General features: G+C 40.0%; 2 protein-coding genes across 2 annotated transcripts in view; one reads left to right on the top strand and one right to left on the bottom strand.

Annotated features, from left to right (window-relative positions):
- Positions 1–12,360, bottom strand: part of LOC109039974 (uncharacterized) — a 192,108-nt gene that overhangs the window by 78,766 nt on the left and 100,982 nt on the right. The gene's annotated exons all lie outside the window — the stretch shown is intronic.
- The window catches only part of LOC109035000 (lipase 3), a gene marked incomplete in the record, with an annotated part of 79,919 nt that overhangs the window by 38,508 nt on the left and 29,051 nt on the right, over positions 1–12,360 (top strand). Inside the window, 2 exon segments of the mRNA XM_072296589.1 lie at positions 9,524–9,627; positions 11,963–12,049. Of these exon segments, the coding sequence (XP_072152690.1) occupies positions 11,975–12,049 (75 nt within the window).

Below are 12,360 nucleotides of genomic sequence, written 5' to 3' on the forward strand. Positions count from 1 at the left end.
AGCACACAGTGGATCGAGTCAATTAGAGAGGTCGGATATGAAATTTTTGACTAAAATTGCAAATTTTGATGTTTATTTCGTCACATTTTAAATTTCAAGGGGTGATTCTTAAGGGAAATTTCACGAGAAAACCAATGAAACTACTTTTAGAACCTTAAATTTTTGTATGTACGGGGTTATAAGCGTTTAAAGTTTCCAAATTTCGTCCGACCTCTCCTATTGACTTCTCCACCGTGCGGCACTCCGTCCCCGGCTGCTTTGGGCAACCCGCGGCACGAGTGTCGAGACGCCCAATATTTCCTGGAAGCTCCTCCGAGGCGATCCCGTTTTAAACTTTCTTCAACAGTTTAAACTTTCAATATCTGATTTCATGGGGCAGTGACTGGGAAGAAAGTCGGGTCATTGGCTCGACGAGAACTTTCCTTATAACTTTCCACCGATCTGATTCTTCCGCTACCGTTAATTTAATGCGCCTCGTTACTTTGCGAGTGTACTCGAAAGATACGAATCTTTTTTAGCCCGACTCCGGAGTGGAACCGTTGACCTTTCGAGACTTATGTTTGACTTCCTCCGACATCCCGTCGTTCCGCCGACGCAATGCCCTAATTGCATTTTAAGATGGGCCCTGTCGTCCGTATGCCTTCGTGCTATCTGGGGCTCATGTGGAGAGGAAGATGCGTCCTTACACTATCGAGGTGAAGAATTTTCTATAGCAATCTTCATTAATATCGCGGGCGACTTCTTTGAATTTCAAGCGGGAGCACTCAATGCCCGTTCTTCCCTAGTCATGCCGACTTGAGCGATGGAATTGATTCTTATTAAGGATTTTCCCGCTAAGAGGAGCTCTTTGGGAATCAGCCCGCTTACAGTTGCGCTCTGTTCTTTGCGATGTAAGAGGTGACTTAGATGAGTCCCACTTGATGTTCAGAAAACTCATTTGTACACTGCCAATCTCCTTCACTGTGTGTGTATGCAAGCTGGAAGCTAATGATTCTAATAGTATCCAGATCAAGATTTAAGACTCCTTATTTATGCAATAGTAAAAGGACTATATTTTGCAGTAAGGGACCCTACTTTTTTGACCATCCATAAAAGCAACAATTGGTTCAAATGAACCAATGACACTTACGTTTTTTCCTCAAAATGAATGGATTCTTTCCTCCGAGATCTCCTAAATTTGCATATCTGGTAACGCTTAGTTCCAGCGTTCTACTAGGCCGATTTTCATGATTTTTGCGATTATCGATAAGCAATTATCTCTAGATGAGCTCGCTATATTCAAATTTTGAAAATATGACCCAGGTCTTTTAAAGTCGACGGCGATAGGGGTACAGCTAAAGCTATAAGAGCTTCATCCAGGCGATAAACTGTAAAACCCCTCGATTAACTATATAGTACGGCGACAGGAACTATATCCCGGCTTTATAATTTTCATTGATCCGAATAGCCCGGATGTATGATTTTCTATATCTTTCTATCGCTTCCTATAGTCGGCTATAAGAATTCCTATGATATTTTGAAACGCAGCTCCGATAGCCAATTTTACCAAACGAGACACTTTTAAAAATATTATGACGCGCATTACGCCATTTCTGCACCTGGAATAATATTTTCAGTCGCACGTCTTGTTAGTAAAATTAATTATATTATCAAGCCACCAACGGTTGGCTCAGCGGGACGGATTGATAGCGCGACGAATAAACCTCAACCCTCCCGTATTCGGTGATGCAATTTTATGCCACCCTTCTCATTGCGATGTGTTTCGAATGGCCACTGAACCGGGGGAACTCGTCCGAGAGGCCGCGGGGGCGATTGGGAGGGGGAGTCTGGGCTGAAAGGCGTGCGTTACGGTAACGCTATAACGCCGTTACCCGTTTTCAAGAGAACGGGGAGGACTGGGAGCCTGCAGTTGTATATTTTTTCGCGCGCCCCTCATGCTCCACATCCGTCCCCCGAACACCACTTTCCCGTCCCCTCGTTTGCGAGATCCTCGCCGCTCTGTATCTCAATTTCCACATGAGCCCTGCCGTGCTACGGAAGAACGCCGTAAGAGCCTTCAAACGTTGCCAAATTTCCTTCGGTAAAAACCGAATTCATTGAGAAAATTGTGAATATTTTCCCCCGAAATTTTCAGACGACTTTGTACGCAATTTGATTTAAAATAGCTGAAAATTTTAGGGGAAAATATGCTTGAATTTCATCAAAAATACATGTTTTATCGAAGGAAATTTGGCAACTCTCGAGTGTTCATACGGCGTTTTTCATATGATCAATGCTCTTCGGGGCTCATGTGAAAATAGCCATACGCCCTTTCGCTGGAGGGTTCTGTCCGTGGATTTATTTAACCGCGCCGACGCTCCGCCGAGCAGATGATAACCCCCTATTAATGCCCGATATAATATGTTGATCCGATCGGGTGAGCAATTCGACGGACGGCGACGCGTCGGCTAAAAAAAGCAAATGAAAAAGCTGATAAATTGCCGAGTGATTTGCAAATTCGAAGCGCACTTGTTTCGGGAGATGTGTTTATTTACGGGCACCGGATTCCGTCCGCGTAACAAATGCAATCTGGTATTCTGTAATTTTTTCAATTTCTCTCCGATTTTCGGCGGAGACTTCCTGATGAAAATTTGATGTTTTATCTCCTGGTTGTCTACTCCAAATAATTTTCCTCTGAGATTGAAACAAAATGACCTTACACAGGTGGTGGACCCAGGGGCCGTTCATAAAATGCGTAACACTTTATAGCGGAGGAAGGCCTGCAGCCTGATAATTGAAATTTCGTGCTTGTCGGGTAGACATAGATGACATAGGTTAAAAGGCGGAGCTTGATTAGTTGGCTATGTCTTATCGCTGCTTTATCGTGCCTTTGTCGAATGGAATGGACAACTGTCGGAAACTTAAGAGGTGCCTTTAGCTTGTCGAGAGTTCCACCCGAATAGGCAGCGATAAGACATAGCCAACCAATCAAGCTCTGCCCTTTAACCTATGTCATCTATGTCTACTGGACAAACACAAAATTTCAACAATCAGACTGCCGAGCTTGCGTTACGAAAGCTTCAGGTCTGCGTTACATCAAATCGGCGTTATACAAAGATAGGGATCAAATTCATTGACAGGGTTGCCACTTTCTCGAGGAACTCCAAAACTGAAAACACAGCAACACTGCTAATGTACTTGGACGTATTTCTGCCAAACAGAACTATGTGCATTAAGACATGAGCCCTGAGACCCATAAGAGTATAAGCATAAAAGGGCTCACGTCATAATGCGCATAGTTCCGTTTGGCAGAAATACGTCCATTTGATCCCTATCATTGCATGGAGAGTTTGTCTTGATATAGAGGTGAACTTTCAGGGTAGCGTGGGATATCACCTCCATAACGGCCAACGACTTTGAGAGCTTTTTTGAGCTACGAAGTTGATTCCAGAGAAAACCAGTGGCACATCGTGTTGTCACGGAAGAAACAGTGATTAAATCGCAACTTTCTAACACATGCAAGAGCTCCATTTGACTGAAAGCCAGATAACTATCCGAACAGAATGAGTCCGGTCTAATGAGAGGCGCTACCGCATTCAGTGTTGAGAAAGCCTCGCGGGAGAATGGAACTACTCTCCGTTGTGCGGGTTGCATAGCCACCCAAGTCAGATAGTGCGTCGCGATGCGCTCTACAAGAGAACGCTCTCAAATGACAGAGGAAATCGAGAAGAGGAGAAGAGCGAAGCCAGCTCTGCCCTGAATCCACGCTGAGAGTTACTTACACGGAATGTCTTTTAAATCCGAAGCTTCCAAGCCGAAGAAAATACATCAATTACGTCTCTTCACCTGGTTTCAAGACGGATCACTAGCTCATCGTCCGCACCACCGACTCAGCGTATCCTTCATGTTCGTTGTTTTTTGAGTACTCGAAAAATTATTCTTATCATTTTTGCCACGCTCTGGAAGAGCAAACTTCAGCCTATGGGGAATTTTTTGACTGTGGAAAATGAAAGTTGGTAGCGCGGATTGATTTATTATTTTTTTTTTTTCGGGTTTTTGATGTCGCAGGCAATTAGCAATCGCCGGCAAATTGCAATCTCTTCGTGTTGAATCAACAATTTATAAAATGTTAAAGTGAAAAAACGAGATAGGAAGTAGTGATTATTATGCTTTGAATTCAAACATACGTTATCCCCATCTTCTTGAATGCATGGTACCAGCTAGCACACTCGCGAGTTTGTGAAATGTAATCAATAATTTGCGTTGGGTTTGGTTTGGTTAAGCAACTAAACTAACTCCTTGGCAAAGCGGAGAGTATCGCTGGATTTGAAGGCGTTCCAAGCTGAGGTCGTGCCTTGAATTTCTTCGCTAAAGAAACCTTTACTTTATCGATGTTATTGTAATTGCAATTTGACGAATTGACAAGTACGAAGCTTGCAAATTGCCGACGATTGCTGACTGCCTGCGACAAATATATAAACTGATCCGAAAAGGAAAATTCTCAAGTAAAACTCACTAATGAAATTAACGACTCAATCACGGCAAGAATAAAAAACGTCGCTCATAACAACGGAATTTCGATTTATGTGGCCCAGTAAAGTTTTTGACTGAAGTAGTCAAAGCCTCGGTCTATGAACCTGAGCTCCGGGTCAGGTAACGTTAGTCTTTGATATGAGACAGAATATTCGGTTCTCTGAATCGAAGCTCTTTTTCTATGATTGAAAATTTCAAGTATCCAAACAAAAAAAATTGGTTGGCTTCAAGAAGAGCCTTCAAGGCGGCAAGAGAGCAAATGAAAGCTATAAGTTTGGTTTCAAAAAAAGGTTCAAAAATGCAAAACTAACCCAAACCGGAGTTTTGGCGGTTTGAAGTTCATGCGATTAACATAGTCTTCAAAGAGAAGAGGAGAGAGTAACAAGTCCAAATTAAAATTCTTATCTGCCATGTTCGACGAACATAATTTCCCGATTCTAATGTAACTTTTCGCAATTCATGCCCTCAAAAATAAAATAATACGATTGCAACTCGAACTTCAGGACAAAAAGAGAGAATTTCCATCGGTGTCTTAAAACCCATTTTTTGCCTTAACTCGATAATGGGATAAATCGTTTTACTGGAAATTTTGCCTTCCTAGACTAAGGTCATTGTTCGCGTGAACGGTCTTATTTGATGACAATGATGATGATTATGATAAGGATAATTAAGAGTACGATGGTGATGATGACAACGGCGATGATTGTTACGATAATGTAATTTATGGTCTGGCTTATCAGATGTTATTTTTGCTTATCAGTAAGATTAAACAATTAAAACACCATTTTTCTGATGAGCACTATTGGATGAAACTTTGCAGCGCACAATGCAACTTGAACACATCTCCACACATCATTGTTTCAATAATTCCTGTTTCATTAATATAGATAAATCATCGGAGAACTTGGGGAAGCGAGGGCTCATGAGGCGCCCACTGTGTGTGTATAATTGTGATAGATGGAAGTTCGATTGAAATGTAAAAATGGATCTGGAAAATAGAGGAAATAAAAGCTAAGCCATTGGCCATTAGTGATATCCTTACAGCCGTTGGTCCTGTGCCAAACACGGAGACCGTAATACGGACTGCTCCTCCACCATTCCACCCCCTCCCCCTCCCCTCCTCCACCTCCTCCCCGATCCTTCCTCGCTTTTCTTCTGTGCGCTGCGTTTGTCCTGCCGAAGCCCTTCGTAGGTAATTACTGGTCGAAAAAGTGCATTTATCGGGCTCCGATCCCTAGCTTCCCGCCATGAGCGGGATTTAACGGCCAATTGATGCGACATCACGAGGTCAAACAACTTGTTCGCGAAAGGAGCTTCCTAGCAAATCTAATCCCTTCGTTTCAGGATTTTTCAACTAATTTTTTTTCTCGCGATTTTTTCACCGTTTGAATATTTGAAGCGTCACAAGAGCAATGGATCGTATTCGATACATCAAATTGTAGAGATTGTATTGTTTTATAGATTCGTTTAACATGTAACATGAACGGGTTTCTTGAGATAGATTTTTGATTCTAATGAGTATAAAATAGCAATGTCGTCCATACAGTGCGGCCTTTTAAGGAATTTTCTCTTTTTCTACTTTTCTTACTTAAATCCTAAAATTTTTGTTTGAAATTATGTTCTATTTTTTTTAACCAAACGATACATCGAACCACTATCGAATAAGATCTATGCCTGCTTTGTCTTCATGCACAGGTTGGTGGTTTAGTAAGTGCGTATGAGGAGACTTTGGGAAACATGAAAATAAATCATGGGAATGGAACATTTCAACTTACCAATATATTTGCACTAGTGGGTGCCATCATAGTCAAATTAAACTTTGAAATTTACCTGCAAACAAAAAGAAAAAGGTGTCAGAGTAATGCGATTTATTCTCTTTTTTTAAAAATAAGTGGGTACGTAACGTGGGCTCGGATGAAGCTCTTAGGTACCTGCATATACATTATACATCATGATTGCAAACCAGTGATGAATGATTTAGTCGTGATGTTGTCCGTAAAAATGCCAAATTGAATCGGTTTTTGCTAGACGGACGTAAGTCAAAAAACTCACGAGCCCTAGTGTCCTGAGTGATCAACAAAAGCGAGGGCTCATGATTTTTTTCGACTTACGTCTGTATAGCTGAGACCGATTCAATTGATATGCACTCAGAGACTCCTATGAGTACTGGAAGGGTCCTGTGAAAAAAGAGGGCGTGCAAATATGATGTTCCATTATTGCAATTTTCATTTCAGAGAGACTCCTGTCAAATCGTCGTTTTCCTCACCAAAAATCGTAACTCCATTTCAATGTTGCCAAATTTCCTCTCGAAAATTTCATATTAACCAGAAAAATCTTAGGCATTTCTAACAGGAAATTTCACTAATTGTTCCACAGATTTCAATTATAAATCAGAAAATTTTGGATAAAGTTGCTTAGGAACATTTTTGTAAAATGAATTAATTAATTGCGTCAATTGGGCAACCTTGGAATGGAGTTACGTTCCTTTGTCCGGGAGACGACGAAATGTCACATTTAGACGTATTTATGCTAAAAGGAACTATGTGCATAGGGTTTGCGTGTAACATAGTTTCTTTTAGCATAAATACGTCCAGTCGGGGCGATTATTGAAACTGATAGATAAAGCGATAGACAAAGACGACAAAAGGGATTTGGAGGGATCCTATTGGTGGAAACGGGTTGTTGCAATGGACAAAGGAGGTAGGTAATCGACTAAGTAACGGCAACCCACGAGAAACCCGACAGTTAGTCTATCATTTCCCCCTTAGTCGATGAGAACCACCCATTTCAACCAATAGAATTGCTTTATACTTCCTATGTCATCTTTGTCTATCGCTTTGTCTATCAGTTTCAATAATCGCCCCGCAGTTAGACTGCTAGTTAAAAGTTCGAGAAATAACGATGTTCGACAACCACGCGAGTGCAACCTCAAAGGAACTTGATTTTCACTTCCTAATCCTGCACTCACTTAAAACCAGTCCTTGATGGAATGCACTTAGATTAGATTGGTCTCCCTCTATTATCCTATCCGATTTTCAATAATTGCATTTTGAAATGGTTAAGTGGAAAGAAAAGTTTTCAAATAATATTTCCTTGAACGAGCGGCAAGGAGATAGAGAAGAAAAAGAAAAAACTTTTTGTCAAGTCTCAAGTTTATCACCTCTCTCGCGAAGACGATTTGCCTTTCCCCCAACAAAGCGAGTAATCTCTTTTCAGCTAGATGCAACGCGTATTATCTTAGAATTACACTCCTAAAAACTCACCCTGGTGCATTAGAAATTGAAATTACAACGCGCTTCAAGTCAGCAGAGGAACCGATAATACACGTCACCAAAGGCAGGATGATGTGATTTCCATCAAGAATTACTATACTTCCGAGCGAGTAAATAGGAGTTTCCTCCCGATGGAATGAAACAAGATTTAAATAGATAAGTATATTTGGACCGCTCTAAGCAGGAAGGAATCAAGCCACATCAGTTATCGCCGAATTTAATTGTTTACATGAAAACGGTCTCGGCAGATTTTTGTGCAGATGAATTTTCTGCACAGTACAAAGGAAATCCCTAGAAATCTTCAAAGGAGTCCGCATAAAAGTTCTCTCGTTTCTCGGTTAATATTAAACGTAGGAAGTTGCGGTTTGGATGGATCATAATATTTTTAGCTAAGCTACAAGAATCAAGCATCAAAACACAATTTTGTGACTAGCGCAACTGACCCATAAGGGACTAGATGAGGTTTGAATTAGAGGAAAATGTCACATGTTTTTTCTTCAAAATCTCACGTATAGCAAACGATTCACACGACAGAATGTTCGGAAACCAATTCCTGAACCAGCTATCAACAAATATTTTCAACACAGATTAAAAAGAAGTTAGGTCATTCCAATGACGTCATTCATATCCTTGCCATTTAGCCAATGATCATTGTAAACACCTACATCTTGTTCAGGAGTTGATTTCTATACTTTCCGTAGTAAGGTTCGTATTCTTCGTGAAATTTTGAAGTGGTAACCTGTTACATGGTGCTTTAACTCATACATTCTCTGAAGACCCACTTGTTTGAAGCCAAATAGCCCTACAACTGGATTTCATTCGGAAGAGATAATAATTGAGGGGCTTGGAGAACAAGACGCGTGAGTGCAGGTTTTGCTATTTCGAGAAATACGTGGTTGAAGTTTCGAAATTACATGGATTCTCATGGCGGAGAGAAAGTTCAAACACACTTGTTGATGCTTAAAAATTGGAATTTGGGAGCGAATTTTTCACAGACTGTGCATTAGGACTGGTTTTACTCAGAAAAGTAATATCTCGATTTTTTTAAAAAACTGCACTTATGCGCCTTTTCCTCCAAGCCTCTCGATTGATCTACACTGAGTTTGAAGAAAATAACAATTCCACGTATTCCAGTGCTGAGAGAAATGTGCGATTATCCCAGTATCGCTCAGATTGCACATAGTTCTTATACATTATTAGGATCTATTTGAGTGAATGAATTTGAAGTTGATAATTGGTGATACATATGAACCCGATAATCATTTTTTCGGGGTTTCCTTGTTTTTTTATGAGAGTTGTTTAGCAGCGACGGTAGATGGAGCGAGGATCACACTTTTGTGTCATGCCTCGGGTCATATCCATGACGGCGTTTTAATGCCGTCTTGGACTTTGCGGCATGTCAAGTTGAATTCACTGCCGAGTGTGATCTGCTGATGAGGTCTAAAAAGGCCCAAACCGGTGTAGATCTCTCGGCGTGACTCCAACCTAATATTCCAATGCAAATTGCCTGATCTTCAGAACCCTTTCCCCCCTCAGTTTCGTACTTGTACGCATCAGAGTTCAAAAAATTTAATCTTGACTCTAATAATTTTAACTTTTGGAATTTCTTGGCTTTGTTTTCCCCGCAAAATGGTGTGGACCCAGCACCATTTCTCCACCTTGTAACAAATGAACTTGCTAACGTTTTTAAATTGGGTGGAAAATCTTAGTCAATCACTTTCATGACGATCTTGTTTTAGGATCACTCTGTGGAAAGGGATGGATCAGAAACTTATAATACAATTGAAAATTCTCCAAAACAACAGCTACTGCCAGTGAAGACGAGTTGATCGATTGATACGAGGTTAGTGATTCTCAGCTTTATTTTTCCCCCGATTCATCATTCATGTACACTCTTTGACTCCTCCTTAATTTTTTGCCTTGGTTGTCTGACTATCAAAGGCCTGATTATTGAAATCGGCAGACGAAGCAATAGGCAAAGAAGACGTAGGGAGTATGGAGCGAACCTATCTGTTGAAATGGGTGCTTCTTATATAGTAAGAGAGAAAATGTCGGACTAACCACAGGATCTCAGGTGGGTTGCAATTAGTTAGTCTAGTACCTACCTCCTTTGTCCATTGCAACCACCCGCTTCCACCAACAGGATCCCTCCAAATCCCTTTTGTCTTCTTTGTCTATCAATTTCAATAATCGGCCCTCAGATGGGTCAGTCGTCATCGTCATGATTTCTTCAGCAATATAGTAAACATGCAGGAATTTTCAATTGATTTGAACGTTCGATTAATAAATAGTTTTTATATACTCTCTAACTCACAGCTTCTTAAGGGTACCAATTTCACTCTAGATATTCTGGCAGAGTAATTCTGTAAAAATGAGAATTACTTTTCCTTCTTTTTCGTGTTATTTGCGTTAATACCTCAATAATAGTCTACGAGTCCTTGTGGGTCATCAGTGGCGCGGCGTGCTGTGCGATGTATCGATTGATCTGCCATTTAAACCTATGGAAAAGGATCGGTGAACAGGATGTTTGCAACGAACATCTTAATAATCGATTCTTTATCATAGCTTCAAATGGGGAAATATCGATAATCGATCATTCAGGCCTCGCCATTGCTTGTCACATTTTATCCGCAGGAATCCTTGTTACGCACGTGAGACCGTCTTGTTAAAAGAACCAGAGTTTTTTTTAGTATTTATTACTACTTTTTTCCTTTTTTAAATTCTTTTATTTAGCGTAAATATTCAAAATGTAAACAGGAGTGTTCATCACTAGGATATGTCTCACTGCATTAAACTGGTCTAAAAACTTAATTTTAATTTAAATAAATATTTATTTCTAGTACCGTCACTACTTCGTTTTTTTCTTTTTTCCCCTTTTTTATTTAATTTGTATTTATTATTCATTGATTTGAAATTATTTTTATTGATCTTCATTGATTTGTGTTAATCACCCTGGTAAAAATTGGCAGTAAAATCTGTGTTCCAAAATACCATAGACCTACAGCCGGCTGTAAGATTTCCAATAGCTTCTATAGCCGGCAACACAATTTCTTATAGCCTTTATAGCCGATGGCGACTAAGCAACACCCTGGCGATAAAGTGTATGCTAAACGTTATTAATTACGGATGCTAGGACTTAGTGAGTTATTGGACTACCGCTCTCTTTTTGGGCCGCAGTATCTTGATTTAATTTGCGAGGAAAGCTCCGTACTTTTGAAGGATGCCTGCCATTCCTAATATGTTGGAGCGCCTTCAATTTCGTATGATACTGTGCAATACCTCTGGTGTGGAATAGTTGCTTCAAGCGCCGCGAGCGAGCAGCCAGCGCTGAACGCTCATTGGCGCCTACAAACCTAACAGGGATACTTCACGCATTGCGCAATGCGTGAAGTATCCCTGTTAGGTTTGTAGGCGCCAGTGCGCCGCCGCTCCGCTTTGTGTTAGGCTCTAATATTTAATCTCGCGGAGTCAGCGTTTTTCAACTCATGACTTTGAAATGTTTGCACACTCTGTATAGATTATTCTCATTTTAATTGATGAAAAAAAAATATGTAGTAAAGGAAAATATAATGTGCGTTTTGTAAATATTAAGGTGATTCCGTACAAACTTAAGGATTTACAAAGCACAAGAATTTCTACACAATTTCTTATAGCCTTTTATAGCCGATGGCGAAAAAGCAACAGCCAGGCGATAAAGTGTAAAGCCCGGCGATAGGAACTATAGCCCGGCTGTATAATTTTTTATCGCTTCGTGTAGCCCGGCCGTATGATTTTTTCCACTTTCTACAGCTAGCTATGTGATTTTCTATCGCCCTCTTCAGTCGGCTATAAGAACTCCTATAGTATTTTGAAACGCAGCTCCTATCGCCAATTTTTACCAGGGCAACTTTTAATTTTTTTTTAATTACACATTTGATATATTATATATTTCATGATCATCACACTTCAAATGTCACTGAAACATCATAAATTCATAACAATGATTCTAGATTACAGCGATATGCCACTCTTACTGTGAGACTGAAGAATTATTTAAATCGGGAGCATACTTCCCTCTCTCAAATATTTAAACCACTCTATTAAATTATTGGTTTAATTATTAATTATTATTATTGGTTTTAATTATTTATACACTCTATTATGTCTTTTATTGATGGTTTTGTTTACTTTGTACATAGATACCATCCAGCATGTTCCTGAGTATCTTCACGTGTATATGTATTTTTATTTGCGGTTGTGATGGTGCTAGAAGAGAAACAACTACGGTAAGTGTTCCGGAAAATGCACGCGTGTTTGGTTACCATACGCTGCATAAAAATAAAAAAATAATGTTATTAGTCTACCATATGATTAATGCTACTTCTAACTCTCGCTGCAGTAATCTTTGTATGACTCGTTCCCACGAGAAATTATAAAGAGAAAAATGAAACGTACAGTGCTCTAATTCATATTTTATTTAATGGTCCATTAAGACGTTGTTCTCTTTTTCCCCAAAACTTTCATTTGCACTTTTCTACCGAGATGCAACATTTATCTTTAAGTTTATGGATGTGCCGCAGGAAATAAGCAATCGCCG

Source organism: Bemisia tabaci, chromosome 2 (assembly GCF_918797505.1).
Source record: "Bemisia tabaci chromosome 2, PGI_BMITA_v3".
Lineage (NCBI taxonomy): Eukaryota > Metazoa > Arthropoda > Insecta > Hemiptera > Aleyrodidae > Bemisia > Bemisia tabaci.